Source organism: Eleginops maclovinus, chromosome 1 (assembly GCF_036324505.1).
Source record: "Eleginops maclovinus isolate JMC-PN-2008 ecotype Puerto Natales chromosome 1, JC_Emac_rtc_rv5, whole genome shotgun sequence".
NCBI lineage: Eukaryota > Metazoa > Chordata > Actinopteri > Perciformes > Eleginopidae > Eleginops > Eleginops maclovinus.
In genome coordinates, this window is record NC_086349.1 from 3,850,004 (window position 1) to 3,872,771 (window position 22,768).

Consider the following 22,768-nt stretch of genomic DNA (forward strand, 5'->3'; position numbering starts at 1 on the left):
TCAAAAATATTGTTGAATGACCTCAAGCCTAGTGAGTTATTCTTGTAGTTTTCTTTTAATGTCAAGTTTAAACTCATGCATATTTTATACATTTACGCCACTTCATATAAAAAAAACAAAACGCTGAAAGAAATCTGGTGGACCAAACTCCAAAAACAAATTTGTAAAGAATGAAAATAACAAGGAAAGATTTAACTAAAGCCTTCTTGGCCCTCCAAACAGAAAGCCTTTTCTGTATCCTTGCATATTCTCCAGGCTGAATCACCACAGATAAACTGTATGACATTTTATAAAATAACCTCAGAAAAAACTAGTTGCTAAATTGTTGAAGTTGTTAGAATTCCCAGAAAACACTGGCTACATTTCCAGAACTTTATTTAGTAAAAGCGACATAAAAAAGAAGCAAAAAAGACAGAATATGCTGCTTGGAATGACAAAGTGTGGGCAACACATTGAACCTCATTGCAAAGCACTTTGATAGAAAGTGTGAATGTACAACAGGTGGCTAAAGTAAAAAGAAGAGACAGTAAAACAGCTTCTGGCATCTCAAATGTACAGCCAGCGCTCTACACAGTACTGGGAAGGTCAGAACAACTTCTGAAGCGGTTAAATAAGAGTGACTGAGTCCGGCTGATCACAGACGGAAGCGGTCAGAGAAGTTTGGAGAGTGGGGGATGGTGAGGGGGACTTCACTCTTCTTCACAGCCACAGGTTTGTAGTGTCTGATGGGCTGAGCAGCGTGGACCTGCAGGAGGACATAGCAACAGAGTGAGTCAGTTAAACACACATTGAAATCAGTGATAAATATAGATAAAACTACAGCACTGCAAACATTTGAAAAAAGCAGAACACATAGTACGTTGTACATATCAGGAAAAAAAACACATAGTATGTCTGAGAAGTGCAAAAATAAAAGCTAAATCTTTGTTGGAGTTACCTGATCGTGCCGCATCCTGTTGATCTCGTCCCTCTCCCTCTGCTCTACCACTTGTCTCTGCTGCTCCTCCATCAGCATCCTGAGAGCCTCCTTCTCACTGGCCAGACGCTCAAACTCCTGGCGCTCGTTGGCCCGCCTCTCTGTCGACAGCGCAAAGGCCTCCACCACTGTGGAAGAGGATGACCATGATGATAACAGGAACATACTTCAGCTTCAGTCCCAACTCCCAAGGAGAATTATCAGTCACATCTACCCCCCAACCACATTTAGACGTGTACAGACTGTTGGAAAGGGGAGACTCTTAGCTTTCCAATACCTTTTTTTATATTTTGTTGTATCAAATTATTTAGTTTTTTATTTCTTTGAGGGATCATTATCTGTTTTTATTATCATACCTTTTACCTCCTACCACTATTCTATGTTATGCTGAATTTTTCTTGTGGATTTTAATTTGTGCCCTACTTGTAAAGCACTTTGAGCTGCACCTGCTGCATGAAAAGTGCTTTATAAATAAAGCGTTATTATTATTAGAGGGGTACCAGAGAGAAACATCATGGGGGGACCTTTTTACAGGTCTATCTGATGATAGTCTGATATCACAACATGAGTATATATTTATATACCTGACCTTAAATTGGTTTATGCCACTGTTCCACACTGCTAATGCCACAATACAAGCAACTGGTGAATAATATGTCAATCTACAGCCTAGCTTCCGGAGCGTTACAGTTGTATAATCCATCTTAGCATGCTACGCAGAGCCTTGAAGTGAAATCAGCTAGTGCAGTTTAGCACTACTATATACAGACATCCCACAATCACGAGCCTTGTGTGGTGGCACCGCTCTGTTGAGGAAGACAACTGCAACACCAGCGCAAAGCCGATTTATTGATATCATGCGAGTGCAGCTTGAGATGTAGGCAAAACCAGTAAGGAGACGTCGGCCGATGTTAACCCTTTTTTATTTATTTAGATATTTTTTTGGCAACCAGTGCAGTTCAGAAACAGGGAGACAGAGGGGAAGGCGTGCGGCAAAAGGGACTCAAACCCCAGTATATGGCCGCCTGCTCTACCCACTGAGCTATACGAAGGCCATGTTAGCCCTATTTACCACCACATCTGTAAATAATGTGGCATGTGCCGATGGTAGACGCCGAAGTTTATCTTTTGCTCGGTGACTGGGGGAAGTCGGGTTAGCGCCGTAGGTTTTAAATCTGACGGACAAAATCTGAAGTCTGGCCATCATTTTGAAGGATTATAACTGTGACTGTCTTTAAAGTCATTCGGCCCCCGCGCCATGCTGCAGGACTTCTGCCCCATGTAGCGGGTGTTTGCAGGATCGGTAAATTAAAGCCATCATTCAGTGTTCTTGGGAGGATGCATAGCGTTTTCATTTGTGACTTTGTTATACTGCTATTACTCTCGTTAACTTCCAGAAAACCTACTACGCTCGCTCAACTTCTCGCTCTACACATGCCACAGTCAGCATTATGCTACTATTACAGTTTACGTAGTAAAAGATCGTCAACATTGTTATTCTAAACATCAGTCGACATTTTTTAAACTGGTGCAGCCCTAAAAACCAGATTAGATTCAGTTCAGTGTCACATTTCGTTCGGCTCCACATCATTCTGCTCCCAAAAGAATAAGAAAATATGCAGCCAATGGCAGACTTCGCTCAGCTTTCTACTTCCTGTGTGTAGGAGTGACAAGACTTACCCACTGGAGCCCGCAGCTCTTTCTTAGGCTGGAACGGCTCCTTATGAGTGACATTGTTGGGCCTGGCTTTGAATACTGCAGCTTCCTCTCGCTTCTGCTCTTGTTTGGCCTACAAGAAGAAGAGTTGGAAAGCTGAATTCAAGTTCAAGTAAAAGATGGACACGATTGAGAATGAAAATGATCATACCATCTGCTCCCATCGATTAGTCTTCTCCGCTCCCCGCTCGTCCAGCAGCAGCTTGAAGGCTCGGGCTTGGTGGGCTCCAGCTTCTTCTTCTCGGGGAGGACCACAGTGTCAAAGTGTGGCAGCGGCTGGGCCTTGAACTGATGCACCTTGGAAAGTTCAAGGAAACGAGAGGAAGATGTTTAACGGTCGAGTCTTTATTATTACTGTGTGTGTGTGTGTGTGTGTGTGTGTGAGAGATCCCCACTCTCCATTGCGCTTCTCCTCCAGCCTTTTCTCCTTCAGGGCCCTCCTCTCTCGATCCCGCTCTTCAAAGGAGAAAGGACACACCTCCACGTGGTGGTTCTCCTCAAGCTGCGGCTGGAAGGCGAGTCCAAAATGAGGCACTGGGGGGGCCTTAATTGGTGAGGGCTGCTTTACCTGGCAGAACAATAAACGTTTGGTTACTTTAAGGTGACAGAAGAGTTTTTGTACTAAACGTTGTTTTTATTTCTGGATAAAGGTTTGTTCTAGTGCCAGACACACGTGTGCTGCTCTACTACACTTTAGTTATGATTTTTTTTGGGGGGGGGTTTATTCAAATGTATAGCATCTGCAGTCTTCTGAAGTCAAGTTTATAACATGATTTAACATGTTGACCTTTAACCCATTTAAGCCGGGAAAGCGTTGCCGCATTTCTACCATTAAAACCGGGAGCGCTGTTGTGTCATTCTACCATTGAAGCCGGGAAAACTGATACGTCATTTTCTAGTACAAGAGCTCTGTGGTATTTTTTTGCATTCATTATCGACCTCTTAGTCCAATGAAATGCATCAGAATATACACGTATACATTCTTTTGATTTTTTTCGAACAATCATGGCAGACTTAGACTACTGCGGAGGGAATTCTGAAGTTAGTGAAGGTAGTGACATTGAAGATCTGCACAGCGCTGATGACATTATTGCTGACGACTTTGAACCCGTCGAACCAATCGACCAGGATTTGTGGTTAAGACATACGTTTGAAGACGGCGATGATGATGGTCATGAGTTCGAAGGTTTTGAAACCGAGTGGAGGACGGAGAATTACCACTCTAATCCACAGAGTTTTTTCAACTGCACCCCAGGGGTGAAAGTCGATTTTCCTGCAGAGGCCACTCATGAAAGCCACAGCTGTAAGCTCTCAAATACTTTTTGAATATTGTTTCTATCTGCTACAGAGGCTGAGAAATCAATTATTTAGTAAGCATTGACACAATTGCTGAATTTCCAGAAACACTTCTGGTTTTAGAGGGTTCTTCTAAAATCGCCCATAGGTTTTACAGGTGTTTTAGGCCTAAATGGGTTAACCATACATTTCCAAAAAGAAGAGTAAAACTTGTGGTAACGGGTCAGAATAAAGCTGGCTTAGAAAGGTGCAGCACGGATCCGGCTGATTATTTATACTGTATCCTATGTAGGACATGGTTGCACAGTTGATTGGAAGACAGCACAAGACGTGTCCTTACCTCCTCCACCTTCTCCAGACGGACCCTTTTCTTCAGGAGGAAAGCTGGGGACTCTGGCACAGTCGGCTGCAGAACCTTCTTCTCTGGCAACCCCTGTCATCAGAAGGAAAGCTGTTGATGTGACATCCTCACAGAGATAATAATCTTATAGCTTGGTAGGATTGAGACTCACCACTACTCCCTCCAGGATCTTTTTGGGCAGGCGCTGGGCTCTGAAGCTGTGCGGCTTCTCCTCGGCCTCCTGGGGCTTCTTGGTCTGCCTCTCGTGGAGCCTCTTCTCGATCTGCAGCTGGAAGCCTTCGGGCACCGTGGGCTCCTTCACCGGCGGCCTCTTCAGGCACTCTGCGCTCTCCAGGATCTTCCGGTTCAGCTCCAAGGCGTTGAATTTAAACCTGAATAAAAAACAGACAGTTTAGTATCCCTGGAAGTATGAACACCTGATTAAATTACAAAAATGTGGTTCTTACTTCTGCAGTTTCTCCAGCTCCTCCTCCTCCAGCTCAGCGCTGCTCTTGGTGGTGGTAGGGCGGTTCCTCCGGCGGGTCATCAGGTGAGGCGTGTGTGGCTGGGTGAGTTTCAGCTTATCCCCCTTCACTCCCGAGGGCCCTGAGGAACACAAAATGTCTGTCAGTTCAACCCCCTATGCACATCCCACACACATCTTTAAAACTAATCCGGCTCTAAACACACCTCTGTTTATACTCTTGCGACTGCGCAGGTGGTAGCGATCGGGGGTTCGATTCTGGAACTGCAGGATCTGCTGGGCCATGGGCACATAGGCCCCCGGCCCCTCTACCTCCTTCTTGGTACCCGTAGATAGGTTGAAGGGTTTGGGCACGGTGGCGCCTTTCAGAGCCTTTACCTGGAGGAGTAAAAAAGGGGAAGAAGGCGTTTTATTGAAGATGTGCCTCAAGTTGTCCACATCTGGCTTGACCTTCAATATGTTTGGCCAACAACATCAGGATGAGTCTGTTTTTACACAGAATGAAGCCCAGGGTTTTATAAATCTGTAGTTTCTATCCAGCAATGTTTCACCAAAGAAGCAGTTTGAGTGGAGAACCGAGTACCCTGTTTTGAGTGCAGACACTAAACAAATTGAAAAACTGAATTACCATTGCCTTATTTAATGAATAGTGTGGATTCTGGGCTGTAGCACACATAACATACCAGCAGAAAGTAACTAAGTACTTTTACTCAATTACTGTACGCAAGTACAATTTTGGGGGACTTTTACTGTACTGTAGTATTTCCATTTTGTGCTACTTTGTACTTTTACTCTACTACAGTTCAGAAGTGAATGGTGTACTACATTTAATCCCTATAGTTACGTTACAGATCTGGATTAATGATGGTAAACATAACCAGCCCTTAAATCAGACTTTAGTTCACCTGCAGTAAATCCAGCAGCTACCCTGCAGAATACAAAGCCATTCAAACTAGCTGCACCTTTACCAGCTCTGAGAACACTTTAATGATCAATCATTATAAAACATATCAGAGATATTATTCTGAAATGGACCAATCAAACAATGACTACTTTTACTGTCGCTACTTTAGAGTACTTTCTACTTTCACTGGAGGAACATTTTGAATGCAGGACTTTTACTTGTAACAGTATTCCTACACTCTTAGTTTTCTTCTCTAACTTCTCCCACTTCTGAGCATCTGACATGGTAACGTTACCCGTAATTGGGGCAACAGAGCTGCAAGGTTTTGGTAGTGAAAAATGTTGCATTTCTCCGACTGAATATGATGCTGCTGGCCAGATTTTTGGACAGATTGCTCGTGTTTCCATGAAAATACTTATGGCAAACGAGCATTATCTACATCGAGCCTTGAAAAGTATCACTATACTTTGAATGAGAGTAGCGGAAATAATGATTTTGCAAATTAAAAACGTAGTTGGTTTGATACAAATGTGAAAGATATCTTTTGTATAGCAATAACAAATAGGAATTCTGTTTTATACAAGTTTTACATTTCTACAGTATCGATAAAGTCGGAGCTTATAGATACCACGGTCTCTAAAAACGTAGCCGTAACGTAGAAAGTAGTAAATTGACCCAAACTCGGGTTAACTAAAGCAGCAGTTTGCCCAAAGGATCCCCCGACCTTTAACCTCTCTCAAGTCAATTATAAGCGGCCCCTCAAACTTTAAAAAGGTTTCAGAACACAGGAAGTACTCACAGGGGAGGAGGGTTTACGCAGCTGGCTGATAAAGTCCACTTCCTTCAGTGTGACGGTGGATGAAGCGCTGGCCTTGTGACGAGAGTTTGTGTTGAAGTGGAACTCTTTGGGCACCGTCGACGACAGGACCATCTTCTTTGGTGGTGGGTCTGAAATTAAAAAAAGTTCCTTTTACAACTTTCAGATCTATTTAAAATGGTGCCAAACAGTAAGCAAGCACAATTCGCTAAAGGATGCTTTAAGCCACTCACTGCCAGCCAGAGCCGCTTTGTAGCTGGCCTCGTTCTGCTTCCGGTGCAGAGCCACTTCCTTCTGCAGGGTCCTGATGCGCTCCATCTCCTGATCTTCTGAGCTGCATGGCCTGTTAGGAACATGTCAGTCTTTAGCAAAAATTCAGCTTTAACCTGCATTCCATCTGAGCCTTATGTAAAGTAGCGCTTTCCTATTCAAAGCTTTGAAAAAGACACACACTTAGGCTTACCATAATGGACTATATCAACATGTAGGAACATTTATTTTTGCTTTTGATGGCAATTTGGAGAGAAGCCTGAGCTATAACTCATCTTTGAATAGTGCGATGATAAGACAAACAGAAGAAGAAGACCTACTCTGTGTTTGAAGTAGATGGAGCTGCCGTCTGGCTTTTAGGCGCAGTCCTGCTGTTCTGCAGGCCGTTACTGCGGCGGAGGACACTGGTGGACTTGCAAGGTTCAGGAGTTCTACAACAAAGAATAAAAGTAGAAAACTTAAAGGACAAAAGTTTACAAAGGAACAACTTTGACTGGGTCTCTTATGGGGAGCATTGTGTTTTTTAGTACTGGAACATCAGTGTGGGGAACGTGAGAGAAATGTCACTTACTTCCTGTTCTTCTTTGACGGTGGAGCGGGACCACTGGACACCTCTTTGAAATACCGCTTTGAAACCCTAAAATGATTAAATCAATGAGAAATGTATTCACTCACATTTAATCTCAAGTAAAAAAGGCAAGGGTCTAGAACACTAAATACTAAGGGTGTAACGGCATACGTATTCATACCGAAAATATTTTTGGTATGGGCCCATGGAACGAATATATAATATAAGGTTGAACGTAAAAAAATGAGCATGTGAAAAAGTGTAAGTAATCACAGGTGCTGCGTTCTTTCGCTGCATTCAGTGTAATTTGCTCACTTTGGGTTCAACGTCATAGGGCAACCAAGTCATTTCATTGGACGGGAGCATACTATGAGAGCTGGTCAGGGATGCGTTGGAAATTAGTCAGTTGTTTGCAGAACAGTCGATATGGCGACCACAGTTCAAGTTGAGCTTGAAAATCCTCCGGCATCATTTAAGTCTCCGGTTTGGGTTTGGTTTCACGGTCAAAGTTATCTTGCACATTTTTTCAAACCAAATACTTTTCTAACTTGCAATAACATTATTTCCGCTCTCTTCACAAGAGAGACTCGCTCACAGACACGCTGCAGCCCCGTGCACACTGAGATCTGCCAGGGTAGTGGAGTAAAAGTACACCATTTACCTCTGAATTATAGCGGGGTAGAAGTACAAAGTAGCAAAACCTGAGATACTTGTACGTACTTGAGTATTTCAATTGTACTCAAGTACAGTACTTTGGTAAATGTACTTGGTGACTGCAGGTATGATATGTGTGCTAGCAGCCCAGAATCCACCATATTTATAAATAAAGCAATTTTAATTGTTTTATTCTTTCCAATTTGTTTAGTTTTTCACTAAACAAATAACAAATTAAAATACCATTAATTTCACAGTTGTTTATATTTATCCATAATAACATACAGAGTTATAGTTGGATCTTTGTGTGTGGATATTATTAGCAGACAAAATGTAAAGTGTGTACTACTACATACAATTAACCCAACCATTCTAGTTCGGAACCGGGTTCAGGGTGGGGGGGCTCAAATATTTCCATTACCCAAGGGGGGCCTGACTGTAAAAGTTTGAGAACCACTGCCCTAGCGAGAGGGTGTTCTCCACAGCAGGAGACATTGTTAGTGCCAGCAGATCTTTCTGCAAGCAATGTGGACAAGTTCATTTTTCTGAGAAAAAAATATGAAAATACAATGAATGTACCAACTGACAACAAGTCCTGACGTCAAGCTGCTGATGCGAACCGTGACCTAAAAACCGAGGTACGTACCGAACCGCGACCTAAAAACCGAGGTACGTACCGAACCGCGACCTAAAACCGAGGTACGACCGAACCGTGACCTAAACACTGAGGTACGTACCGAACCGTGACCTAAACACTGAGGTACGTACCGAACCGTGACCTAAAAACCGAGGTACGAACGAAACGTGACCTAAACACTGAGGTACGTACCGAACCGTGACCTAAAACACGAGGTACGTACCGAACCGTGACCTAAACACTGAGGTACGTACTGAACCTAAATGTTTGTGAACGGTTACACCCCTACTAAATACTGCATTTCCCACAATGCAACTCATTAGAAGCTGCTTTTTTTTTTTTACAGACCCTGCCTATAGTCCTAATCTTTCCAGCTGCACTCCTATGGTTTCTGTGAAAGCTTCAAACTAAGATGCCACAGACATCATGCATAATTAATCGAAAAGTTCAAAAAGTTGCAATATGGACTGATTCAAATGGCAGGAAGCACATTATTTAATGGTTGAATTTGAACTGTGGAGCTGCACATTCCAGCCAACAAATGGTATTCTATAGACTTCATGAAAAAACGTGTTTCATTAGTAATGGGAATGATGCTGCAGAAAGAATATCATTTTCTTATGCCACAATATCAGTCAAAACATTTCCAATTGTTTTTTACTCCCCAAAAATCACGCAGCCCCAGAACAACTGTTAATAGGCTAATGTATCATAATCTGATGGGGAGGGTTATGATCAGTGCCACATGTTTCTGCTTTAAATTTTGAATTAATGACATACTGGGTTGCAGCTTTGTTGTAGCAAAAGAGAGGCCATAACCATGACTTTACCTGCGAGGCTGTGCTGGGGGGGGGTTAGAGGTCCTCTTTGGGCGTGCACCAGTGCGAGCCGGAGAACCAGCAGCCCAGGATGTGACCAGGTTAGCAGGTGGAGATGGGGGTGGACTAGGAGCTGAAATGTAAAAAGAAGTTATGGGTTCATGTCGTTGCAACTGACGACAGATACCTACAGGCTAATTACACACTAGTCAAGCTTTTTTATGAGAAAATTAAAATGCTTTTGAACCTCAAAGCATGGAGACATGTCCCAGTAGAGACACTTTATACTAATATGAACCTGAAAATGAGCAGGATATGTTGTCTTTATTTATCGACTAAATGAATGCTATGAACATCCATTAAAACAATTGTAACTACTGTGAAACCAAATGGCCGGAAAAAACAAAATAACCAACCTGGGTTGTCCACCTTGACCTGGGGGGCTACGATGGCTCGGGGCAGGTCCAGGTCATGGCTGCTCTTGAAGGCTATGCTGTTCCTCAGAGGCGTAATAAGGTGGCTACCTGCCCCACTGCTCTGTTCCTCTGCACACAAGAGACAGTCAAAGATCAAGAGGGGGGACACTCCTTTTACAGATTCTTGATGGTTAATCTAAACTGAAAAATTACCCAAATCTGTACTGTAGTATGGGTTATCATTTTCGTAATTATTTGGGGCTATTCAATTGTTACAACTCAAAAATATCACAAATACCTGTAACTGCTAGTCATATTATGCTTAAAGTCAAACTTGTAATAGGGATTTCAGACAGACATGGTGAAGTGGATCAAACCTCACAGGAGGGTGCAACTGAACTTGCACTCCTGACCAGCTAGCAGCGGGTCCGGGAGAAGCTGCACTGAAGTGCTGATATTAAAATATTCCATGAGATTGAAATTATTATCCAACCAGAGGGAGAACCAGCTATTCACTTGTGTTTAATAAATGAATGCTCTTGACTGAGTTGTAGTTGCAGTCTTACAAATGTCATGTATTCTTGTCTTTTTGGAAGTGTTCTACATTTTTTTCCTAACCCTATACATAACGTCACAGGCTAAATATCGGCCAGTCACATCTTTTTTTCCAAGATTCAAAACTAAAGAAGCCCTGTTGGTAAACTGACCCCACACATGTTTAAGGAAAATATCTGTGGTGTCACCAAACTCACTTTGTGTGGGGACAAAAGAAAGAACCTGCTGAATTGGAATCAGAAATCCTTCATCAGTCCCACAGCAGGAAATTTACATTTACAATTAACTGATGTCCTAAAGATGCAATCACCTCGTCAACTGTCATAGACGAATTATAGATATTACAAATAAATCCTGTGCATTTTGCTGTTAAATTGAAGAAATTATTTGTTTCCTCAACATTGTGTAAAGAAAGGGAATTCATTTGTTTTGCACTAACTCTTAATCTCCCCCCATAGGCACACTGGTGCACCGCTGGTGCATCGTCATACTGTTAACATTCACATTCCTCCGTATATTTTGCACATTAAACGGACATCTTATTGTATGTAATGGTTATATATTTATATTTCTTTTATACATGTCTAAGTTGATGAAGTCATTTTAAATCTGCTCATTTTTTGCAACCACATTCCTCTCACTGTGTTTATGTATGCACAATTACAAAAGTGTAAACCTACTTGGCAATAAACCAGATTCTGGTTCCAACAGTTCACAGTTGGATCAATAGCAGACGGATGCAGGTTAAGTAGAAAGACTTACCAAACCACTTGTCCTCGGTCTCAGCATTCTGCTGTGCTAACGTTAGCAGGTCCACTACGTGCGACGGGGCATCAAACTCGTAGCGATCATTGGATTCGCTGTCCGCCATAGTGTCAATATGTGTTATTCGACAACTCACCTAAACAAGAAAAGTGTTGACCTGATCAATCTTTGATAATAAAAAAAGTCCCCATGAACAATGTGTCCGCGGCGAGTCAACCTTATGCAACCAACGGCGACTAGCTTGTTTTTAAACAAGGAGACAGCTCGACGTTACATCTGATAGCGTAGGTTGTATTTTTAATAGTAGAACAAAAAGGAAAAACACTTGGAAAGAGAAGTCGGTTTAGCTGTACTTATAGAAGTTGGCATAAAAGTTCCGAGTATCAGTTTGGGAGTCATGTTTTTCTTATTTGAGATGAAACGTTAGGTTAGGCTAGCTTGACCGAGGGAAAACTAGCATTCTAAAGTTGAACATCATTTCTAACGCGTATTAAACTATCAGCTTATTCTAATTGATACATTAACACATTAATGAATTAGTAATACTACACATATTTACGCAATTACGGATGAAACATGGGTCCTAAAAATGTAGAAAGTGTCTAAAAACACTTACCGAGGCCGTCCGTTCTCAAAGCAACACAAATTTGGTCTGTAGTTCAAGCCGTTAAGCGCTTGAATCGCCTTTATTTTTGAACCAACCAATGACGAACTTCAGGATCATCAGCTCACCGCTTATTGGCTCATACAAGTTCACTTCCTGTTTGAGCACGTGATCCTCGCTAAGTGCTAAATAAAATGCTGAAATATAAATGACAAGGGACTACTTTTTGTGTATCATTGTCGATTGAAATAAGGAATGCATGGTTAATAAATCCTCAGTTTTTTTGCATGTGTCCATGGATTAATAGATAAAAACGAAACAACAACATTGTGTAGAGTTCCTGGGAACTGTTATACTTCCGCCTTGCCTTCAAAATAAAAGTAACCTGCAATCCTGTTTTAAATCGGATCTGGGAAGGGGAAGAAGAGGAGACGCAAAATGATTGCAGTCCAAACCATAGATTGTATGCAAACACGGTTTTTTACAAGTAAAAATAACAGCAGGATGCAGTAGCCTCTGTAAAAGCAAATGTGTTTCAAACGTGGCACTTTTTGATGGAGCATAGTTTTATATTTAAGTAAATCTATTTCATAGTATAAATACATCTAAAAAAAACCATTTGACAACAAATAACAAAATGTTTGGAATGGAAACAAAATAAACAAAAACCTAAAAATGTTAATTAGTTGTAATTGTCTAATAACAGTTTGGGTTCCTTTGTGTTTACTTTTGAGATTTAAGATTTTGTCAAGTCATTTTTCTAATATCTCATGGATATTTTTTTATTATATATATATCAGATTAAACATGTAGCCTACATTATATCTGCTGTGGCCCTAAATCTCAACCGTAAAAGAAGAACAACGTGCTTTCTCCCAGTTGACATGCTATTAACATCACTCTTAACATATTCTCAGAGGTAAGATTTATGGAAATAATGCATTGTTAAAACTCCAGCAGCAGCAGGGTTTGAATGCACACTCTCGACAAAAAAAGCCCTTGGATGCTTGACCCCAGGCTAAACAGTGCTTATAACTTTTTTCTACCGAAGACAGAACTGGGAGATTTGTACATGCAACAGCAACATTCATTGGCTCCCTAACTACTCACTCATGAGCTCGGCAGGTCCCATTGGCTGAAAGTATGTAATGTGGGTGGACCCAATCTTCGTGGCACTGGGGGCGGGACTGTAAGGTCCGACAGGAAAACTAAAGAAAGGCGAGGATCTCCAATAAAACGGTACAATTACGTTAACCTGACTCACGTTACCCATGATATATCTCTGTTAACTTGCTTTATATATCATGGTATGTTCTAAAATCAATTACGTGTGCTCAAATATAATGTATCTATCTTACCAAGCTACCAGCTGTCTCGAAAAACTAAGCAAAGTTAGCATGCTAGTACCTAGCTTTATAGCTGCAATGGAAACTGCTGGTAGCTAGAAGTTAGCTGACACTGTAACGGATTCAGATAAACATAGGCCAAAAAGGATATTATTGAAGATTATGTGCCTTTAGGATTATAAATCAGCTGTGATGCGACCCAATGTATCAGAGGTTAAATTGGCAGATACATTTTCTCCTTAAATTTGAGGCAAATAGCAGTGAGGAAGTGAAGTAATAATGCAACGTAAACTTGCCAAATCGACTTCAAGTTAACGCCGTATTAGGATATTATAACTAAACCATTTTCCGAAGGTGTGTAAACGTTATCAACTCGATGTCATTCTCTTAAGCATGTAGTATTTCAATTATAGTATGGGGTTATAAGGCAGGCTGTACACCATTTAATCTGAATGCGTTTAGTACTAGCTCCATCCACTAAAAACTGTTAGGGCTGGTTGAATTTAAATCAGGCACTAAGTTGATAAGGTCATTTTCCGAACAAAAATGAGTCTCTCTATTATAATGTACTGTGACTACAAAATAATGCCCCGTATATTTGCTCTCAAGCAAGATGGGAAGAGGATGGTTAGTATTTTGCTGGTTGTGTGTAGGTAATGGATTCAAGATGTAAAGGCTTTATTTTCATATGCACAGTAACTCAAGTGTAATTATGGCAATGGGAATCTTAACTCCCAGGCTCCTCCAACTGTGCAACGTAAATATATATATATATATAGTCATTAAACACATTTAAAAAAAAACAAACATACAAATAGTCCAGGTAGAAACAGAGTATACATGAAATAGTGCAAGATTATATTGCAAGTAAGGCAGGAGAAGTGAACTATATACATGTACATAAAATACAATCAGCTAAAGGTTACAAAGAATGTTGTAAGTAAATGCAAGACTCTATATTCATGTTAAATAAGATAAACAAGAACATCATTTATATTTAAATCTTTTACAGTGGAATAAATACTGATTATTGTAGAAATAAATACATTTGTGAGATGCAAAAGATAGTGCCTGTAGACGCCATTTTGACATAATCGACCTGCCAATTTACATTACTTATTTTTTAATTGCACTATTTCACTACACCAGGGAACACCACTTCACTATTGACATTATTTATTCGTATTTATGTAGGTTTAAACATGATAGTTGTCTATCAGGCTAAAGGAGGTGCTGTTATATACTGATAACTTTATGTATGTGTGATTTATTTATTTAGTTGATACATTTTTGTTTATTTAGAATAAGTGCACTGCAGGACAGAGTGCAAATCGGATCAAGTGAGAGTCAATGTGAGAATTAATAGACTCAAATTCAGCAAGTTTTTGCCTCATTTGTGGTTTTAATAAATGTATTTTATCAGATGCAAAAAAAGACAACAGCAACATAACATTGTCATTATCGGGCCGCCCACTCTCTAAATATGGGAATCAGCCATTTAAAAGAAACACATTGCTTAACCACTAGTGTAAGTGAGGCTTTCTGTTGCCACACTGAGAGGTGTTACTCTGGGGGAGGTATGTCGACGCAGGAGGTGCAATGTTTGTAAAAATGCATCAACATTCTGCATGAAGTATTGGGTTGCTTCAGAAATGTACTGGCCTGCAAATCAACAGATGTCTGAAAAAAGATTTATTCCTTGTAAATAATTAGACCTTGTTTTCCTTTCAATGTCATACTGCCTTTGCTATATCAGTAAAAAGAATATTAAATTATATACTTTTTTTCCAAAACATTCAGCCCTTGTTAAAGGAAGTCATCACCGTCTCATTTGAATGACCAGTCTCAACTTCCCGATCTTGCATGTTGATAAAAATATCTTTCTTTTATTTTCGTTTCAGATGGCTGCAATCAGAAAGAAGCTAGTGATCGTGGGTGATGGAGCCTGTGGAAAGACCTGCCTCCTCATAGTGTTCAGCAAAGATCAGTTCCCTGAAGTGTACGTGCCAACGGTGTTTGAAAACTATGTGGCAGACATCGAGGTGGATGGTAAACAGGTAAGCTGCTCATTACAGACGTGCTATCTTTTATTTTACATTTGAACTTTCCATTGACAAAGCCATGAATTTGTGTTTTTTTTTTTTTAAGTTGTGACCATGGCAGGTTGTCAAATTGATTAATGATGTCTCTGCGTTTGCTTACAATGATCGAGGCATAGGGAGAAGTGAAACAAGTCAAACCAGGCTGAAGGGTTAAGGAAGGAATAATACATGCAGTAAAGTGGTGCAGGAATGAGTCCTCAACATGGAAATGAGTTAGCATGTGGGCACTTCCAGGCTCTTTCCTTTCAAAATCAATGTGTTTTTGGAATACAGTTTTGGTTAGATTCTAGAAATAAGGTTTTTGTTAATTTGAGCTTACCAGATGTTCACGTTTTGGTATATCACATAAAAGAGTCAGTAAATACCCCTCTGGCGAATGTCTGCAACTTTGACGTGTCATAATAACAGCAGTTGCTAAAAGGTAACCAAATGAGACTGCTAAACACCACACCAAATATTAGCCGCCTTTAGATAAGCGGTGTTGACGTGAAGTCTTGTGAACGTGATGTATTTTGTTTATATCATAATGTTAGCTTTTTACTTCTGGAAATTCCCTGTATGCTTTAACAATCACAACAGTATTGTGGATATGCACATATAATCCTGCTGAGCAAAAGGTGTACGTATCATAAACTTTAATTTGCCACATCTTATTTTCTGCAATATACCAAAATCCAATAAAAAAAAGTCCCATTGGTTTTATTGAAGGAAATGTTGCAATGCTTACTTCCTGGTCTGCCTACAATAATACGTCATCACTACACCACTCTATTGAAAAAAGGAAGTATATATGTTTTAGTCCAAGGTAAAAATGTAAGATTTCAAATGAAACTGCATGGAATATCAATCGGCTAAAAAAAACTTCCCAGTGGCCTTCAGTTTCTAGTAACTTATCAGGGAGATACTGTATATATGAAGAGCATTTAATCTACGCTAAGGTAGTATTTGGCGATATATCATCATGGCCCTTACTCAAAGTCCCTCCCTCATTCCCATCTCCATCTGATTGGTTATCTGTATAATGACAGCTGATTGCAGGCCTTATAATGTCCCATGATTGCCTGGCAACCAGCGAATGACCAGACTTTGAGAAGTCACAAATCGTGGCTCAGTCAACCTCCAGCATGTCCTTTAAAACCCAAATTGGCAATTTTGAATATCATACTTTGGACGGAGTCAGTCTTCCCCTGCTGCCAGCCTTTATGCTAAGCTAGGCTACTTAAGAAAACACACACCCACACCCCTTTTAATATAATAACCCAACATTTAATGAGTAACCGCTCTATGAAAGACATTCAATTTGTCATTCTAAATGGATCAATTCAAGGCAGTCAATCTTTTTTAATCCTTCATAAAATGTAGAGTTAATGACAGTTTTACAAATCAGATACAACCAGGCTTTGAACTTGTTTTCCTAACATGAATGCATATATAGAGTATAGCCCTGTCTCTTGAAAGGTCCCCTATTATGCAAAATGCACTTTTTGATGTCTTTTATACATAAATATGTGTCCCCGTGTGTAAGGAGACTCACAAAGTGTCAGGAAATACAATCCTCTCTCTTTTCCTTCTTACCCACATCTCTAAAAATGCGGGTACAAACGAGCTGATCCAGATTTGCTGCCGTTATGACGTCATAACTGAAATGTGGGCTGGCTTTACATTGAACTCCTGGCAACGTCCCCCCCACGTGACACGTCCCAACCTATCGTCCACCATACACAGTCGCGAGCTGAATCCCCTCCGCAGTGTGTGTGTGTGTGTGTGTGTGTGTGTGTGTGTGTGTGTGTGTGTGTGTGTGTGTGTGTGTGTGTGTGTGTGTGTGTGTGTGTGTGTGTGTGTGTGTGTGTGTGTGTGTGTGTGTGTGTGTGTGTGTGTGTGTGTGTGTGTGTGTGTGTGTGTTCAGCAGGATGTCTGCAGGAGGGACTTAGAGTTGTTGTGTATATAATACATATAATGTCTCTGTTCTAGTGGTAAACACTGAGAAGTGTTTCAGAAATAATGCTGGATGTGGTTTGGAACATAATATGGGGTTTAATCACGGCAGCATTTAGCTGAGTATCTCTGTTAGAAACTGCTCCAAAAGGGCGTGACTACCTTCAGTTCAGCACTTTTGGAACATAGGGCTGAAACAGAGGGATAGCGGACATGCTAAAATCAATGATCTGTTTGGTATTTTGAGCAAAACTCGTCAGAGACATGTTTTTTAAAATATATTTGTGACCTATAATATAGTCCATAAAAGAGCATAATAGGAGACCTTGAATGTAAATCGGTGTAAAAATCTAGGAAATAAACTTAAAAATTGGCCTAAAAACTCTGAAATTATAAATCATGAGTTTTCTCATGACATTTGATTTAAATAAAGCTATAAAGAATGATAAGTTTGGGTTTTTGCTGTCTTGTGAGGATAGTAAGGTTTAAGGATAATGTCAACGGCATGTTTTTACAGATTATCACAAGCAGGAATTCCAGATCAATTTTTATTTCTGTTTGCAGAAGAAAAACAAAACAAATCAAATGAGTTTACACAAAATAGTTCAAATTCAGATTACAAGTTAACAGTGGCAGAGTCTGTAGGGATGTCCCTGGCAGTAATTTGGTGCTGTTGCAGGTGGAGCTGGCTCTCTGGGATACGGCGGGTCAGGAGGACTACGACCGGCTGAGGCCTCTCTCCTACCCCGACACTGATGTCATCCTCATGTGTTTCTCCGTCGACAGCCCTGACAGCTTGGGTGAGACTTCCTCTTCTGTTGTTTTTTTTTGTTACACACAATCTGTTTGCGTCTGTTCCATGTTCAACATGTACCTCATGTGCTCGTTGCAGAGAACATCCCAGAGAAGTGGACTCCTGAGGTGAAGCACTTCTGTCCCAACGTGCCCATCATTCTGGTGGGGAACAAGAAAGACCTGCGTAATGACGATCACACACGCCGGGAGCTGGCTAAGATGAAACAGGTCAGTCCTGTGTGGAGCTCATTCCCATGTCTCTGGAGTTCTGTGTAGCTCAATGCTAATTCTTCCTAAGGAGTAACGTGACTGTCGGTGCACATAAGACTGCAAGCCTTACTGCTCTATTAAAATACTTAAAATAAAAATAATTTGGCCAATTTCCAATTTCTGTGTGAAATGGTCACAGACCTGAACTGAAAAATAAATAGAAAGCCACACACACATCACCGGGCTGTACAAAAGTAAGAGTTTAGTTTCAGAAATCCTTTATTTGTACCGCAACAGGGAAATTTACATTATTACAACAGCAGATAAAGTGAGCCAAAAAAAGGCTAACTATGCACATATTATTAGTAATTAAGTAAAAAACAAAAGGTCAAATATGTAAATCATAGTAGTAAACGTGAAATTGAAGGAGGTTATGTATATTGCACAAAGGTTGTTAGCAGATGATAAAGGAGAGGAGGAAGAAACATGACTTAGATTTGTTATTATATTTTTTAAACCACTGGTACACTGGTTTAACCACCACTAACTTTGTCCGAAGCTCCATTGCAAGCCCACCATCTGTGAAAAAAAACCACAGAGACCTTGCATATGGCTCCTACATTCGGATATGACTTCAGACAAAGGTGGCTTTGCAAAAATCAGACATGGATCTCATTTATGAACATGTATGGGAGTGGACTAATATATGAAATTGGCCCAAATCCGAATAAAAAAGATCAGATTCAGCTATTATGCTGTTCCATTATGGGAAAACAAAAGATCTCAATCACACATGCAAATTGTGTTTTGTGTTTTCTATGACTTGATGATTTTCCTTAATGTCTATGGTTGATCCCAACAGGAGCCGGTGAAGTCAGAAGAGGCGAGAGACATGTCGAACCGCATCAACGCCTTCGGTTACCTGGAGTGCTCGGCCAAGACCAAGGACGGAGTGAGGGAGGTGTTTGAGATGGCCACCAGGGCAGCGCTGCAGGCCAAGAGGCGGGGCAAAAAGGGCATCTGCAATGTGCTATAGAGCGTCAGGGCACACGGGTCGGGTGGGGGATTCGGGGTGGGGGTGGGACAAACCAGGCCAAGTAACACCCCCTCTCTAGTGTCTTCTGGGGCACCAAGCTGGGCACAATTGATCGGGGCATTATAGGGAGAAGCTAAGACAGTCCAACCAGGCTAAAGGAGTAACAAAGAAAGCCGGAAATGAGTTAGCATTTAGGGCTCCCTCGTCTCAAATTCAATGTTTTTCTCCCCAGAAATAAGGTCTGTTAATGCAAGCGTTTGAGATTTGAGTTCGACGACATGAAATATGTGAATAAATACCCCACTAACAGTTAGGGTTGCATTTATGCGTTAAGATTCCTAAAAAATGTGGAGATTATCAGAACGAGAGCAGAACGTGTATGTGTCATAAACATCTGTTACAAAATCCAATAAAAAAAATCCCGTTTATTTTAGCTGAGGGAGCCCTTGTGCTTACTTCTGGGTCTGCGTACAAAAAAATCCACCATCACTGCACCTGAGTAAGTGTATAGATTTAAGTACAATTGTTAAAGCTTTCCAATAAAACGGCATAATTAGGACACAGGAAATCATGAAGCGAGCATGAATTAGTGTGGAGGGTTTGTAGTTTTTTGTGGTCTTCTCCATCCTGAATTCAATGGTTCAGTGCACCCCCTAAGTGTTGGGAGCGTTCCATGGCCTGCAGTGTGACGGTGCTCCTCTTTCTCGCTCCTCTTATTACCCAGGGGCGATATAAACTGTATACGGCCTTTCTGTTCCATCACGCTGATTATTGGCATTGGAGCATAAATATGTGATGGTATTAGACCAACTTATTTGAGTGTTTTATACAAGCTTGTTAAAGAACGCTACATTAAGAAAGATCAAGTCAGAAAACTGTTTGTGATTCAATGGATCAGGACTGTCAAACACTGTCAACAGTTGAGTATTAAAAAGGTTAACAAAATTAAAGCTGTCATTTTTGAAATAGTATTGGGGCCTTAATTTCCCTCCTCTACAGAGAGGACCACACAGGTTTATATTCGAGAAACGCCTTTATTTTAGTTTCCCATGAGTATATTTTATATCATACTTTAGTAATGCGCCTCCATGTTTTCTGATCTTTTTTAATTTGTTGATGCAAGCTCAACTCGTCCTCCAAATTCTGTATAATGTACATTTCCACAGCATTATTTAGGCCACTTCACAGCCTTGTCCATTTCTTTTTAACAGACGTACCTTTTTCAGTTTAAAAGAAATCTCTTTTTTTATTGTACTGCTGTGAAGGTACCATCAAGGACATGCAACACACTACTGAATTTATATTGAAAACTTGCCGCAGGTCATTAGATTTTCCCAGTTTCAGTGAGGCTGCTGTGGAAATGTACATGATATCAGAGAGACATGATCTTAAGTAATTGCAGCCTCTGTTTTTAACTCGTTTTTTGTTGTTCAGTTGTTCCACACTCCCATTTTGAAAGCATTGGTTTTTATTTGGAGGTGTGTACCTGTCTGCCACGGCCTTTTTTTCTGCTTCTTTATTCTTTTGTATGTTATTTGAACTACATGATATTCCACTGGCTTATGTTGTATTATTTGCACACCGCTTAAAACAAAACCTCAGTGTGTGTGGTATACACACTTTGAAAAAAATGTCAAATTACGAAATGCTCAATGCAAGCAACCTCTGGTTATTTGTTAGAGGAATATTGTTTTGTATGCAAACATATCCTCGCATTTCTCCAGTTGTCTTTTTGTAATGTATTCTAAAGGAAATAAATTGTAACTGAGAATGACCAAATGCTGAGTCATGCTTTGTCTACCGGTCACCATGGGGTCAGTATACCACAGGTAATGCAGTGTAGCCACATTACTTAAGACACGTCATTACTTATAGCATTTATTTCTTCAACATTTGAATACATAATGAGATTAGTTTTATGAACAATCCCAAAGAAGGAAGAGACAACAGAGACTTCAGGATGGAATACACTTCTTGAATTATAAAATAAGACATGAACTTATTCCCTGTTTCCTGCCTCATTTATTTACTGATGTGTACTTTGTCCTTGTTTTTTGCTAAGTCATTTGCTTCCTTACTACCCTCTACTCCAGGGATGTCCAAATGTTTTCAATGAGGGCCACATACAGATAAGTACGAAGGGATAGAGGTGAGGTAAGCTGCCTCGTCTCTTAAGTTAGCAAAATCAATCAAATGAAGGTACATTCTGCTTTACAATTGAATATGCTTGAAAAAACCAGCCTACATCACAGCTCGCCGCAGGGGTTCGGCAGCTCATCCCTTTAAACAGAAGCCTCAGATTGCTTATAAGTTATATTTGGAAGGGTATATTTCAAGCTTGATATTAATTAAATTGGCTGAATTTATTTGAAAAATGAGCTTATTAACACAGGAATACTACTGTGTAATATATCTTTACCTTTATATTTAAGAAGTACAATATAAGACAACCACAAGTTTCAGCTGGGGGCCATAGAGGAACATTGGAGACTCAGTGACACTTTATTTCATCCAATGCTGTCATTTCACTTCACTTTCACTTTCACATGTCACTTTATTTAGTATTTAGTTTTTAGTATTCAGCTTAGTTGTATTAGTTATCTTATTACTGTACTGCCATTTGCACTATACGTATTGTTGTATATTGTATATACCTACGTAGTTACTGTAACTATTTCACTATTTCATATTTGCAAAGCTGCTCTTATTGTTAATACATTTAGTTTATATTTAGTTATACTTAGTTATTTTAGTTTATATTTAGTAATATTTGATGTATATTTAGTAGTTTAGTTATATTGAGTGTATATTTCTCCTTCCTCCTTTGTATTGAACTGTTGCACCTCAATTTCCCTCGGGATAAATAAAGCTTCTTGAATCTTGAATCTTGAATCTTGAATATTCCATTAAACTGTTAGAATTTGCTGAGGATCAAAATGGACAATGGGCTGCAGTTGGCCCCCGGGCTGCAGTTTGGACACCCCTGCTCTAAACACACGAGGTAACTAAATTAAACGAGCGTCTCTCCTTGCTCTGTGAATACTGTTTAAAATGTCAGACCTGCTGTCCTCATATTGAAATTAATGCTGCTGCTGGTTAGCTGTACTTTTTCCCTCCGACAAATGGTGTTATTAGTTTATGTAGCCTATGTGTATATTACTGTTCAAAAACCAAGTTCTAATATGCTTAACAATATAAACACATTTGAAGACAGAACTACAGTGGTGTGCAAAAGTGTTTGCCACCTTCCTGATTTCTTGTGTTCTTGCATGTCTGTCACACTTAATTGTTTCAGATCATCAAACTAATTTAAATATTAGACAAAGATAACACAAGTAAACACAAAATGCAGTTTTTAAATGAAGGTGTTTATCAATCAAGCGTTTGCGATAACTGGCAATGAGTGTTTTACAGCGCTGTGGAGGAATTGTGGCATCCTCATCTTTGCAGATTTCTTGTAATTCAGCCACATTGGAGGGTTTTTGAGCATGAACCGCCTGTTTAAAGTCATGCCACAGCATCTC

General features: G+C 40.2%; 2 protein-coding genes across 2 annotated transcripts; one reads left to right on the plus strand and one right to left on the minus strand.

Moving 5' to 3' along the window:
* Positions 1–358: 358 nt before the first annotated feature.
* On the minus strand, positions 359–11,955 carry tpx2 (TPX2 microtubule nucleation factor). Its single transcript, XM_063886716.1, is given in 18 exon segments — positions 359–745; positions 938–1,104; positions 2,657–2,765; positions 2,844–2,899; positions 2,902–2,989; positions 3,087–3,260; positions 4,329–4,421; positions 4,501–4,720; positions 4,796–4,934; positions 5,019–5,190; positions 6,516–6,664; positions 6,767–6,876; positions 7,124–7,234; positions 7,375–7,440; positions 9,493–9,613; positions 9,897–10,025; positions 11,214–11,352; positions 11,833–11,955. Coding segments are annotated over 17 exon segments (2,124 nt in total). The 5' UTR covers positions 11,323–11,352; positions 11,833–11,955; the 3' UTR covers positions 359–634.
* A 1,010-nt stretch (positions 11,956–12,965) lies between these two features.
* On the plus strand, positions 12,966–21,023 carry LOC134866513 (rho-related GTP-binding protein RhoA-C-like). The gene is made up of 5 exons (XM_063886727.1): positions 12,966–13,059; positions 15,068–15,223; positions 17,883–18,003; positions 18,096–18,226; positions 19,071–21,023. The coding sequence occupies exons 2-5, from the start codon at positions 15,068–15,070 to the stop codon at positions 19,242–19,244; spliced, it is 582 nt and encodes a 193-aa protein (XP_063742797.1). The 5' UTR covers positions 12,966–13,059; the 3' UTR covers positions 19,245–21,023.
* The last annotated feature ends 1,745 nt before the right edge of the window (positions 21,024–22,768 follow it).

Excerpts from the sequence above, each read along its gene's own strand:
- LOC134866513 (XM_063886727.1), top strand. The coding sequence starts at position 15,068 with ATGGCTGCAATCAGAAAGAAGCTAGTGATCGTGGGTGATGGAGCCTGT. Across the intron at positions 15,224-17,882 it reads TCGAGGTGGATGGTAAACAG|GTGGAGCTGGCTCTCTGGGA; the intron begins GTAAGCTGCTCA and ends GTGCTGTTGCAG. Across the intron at positions 18,004-18,095 it reads CGACAGCCCTGACAGCTTGG|AGAACATCCCAGAGAAGTGG; the intron begins GTGAGACTTCCT and ends TGCTCGTTGCAG.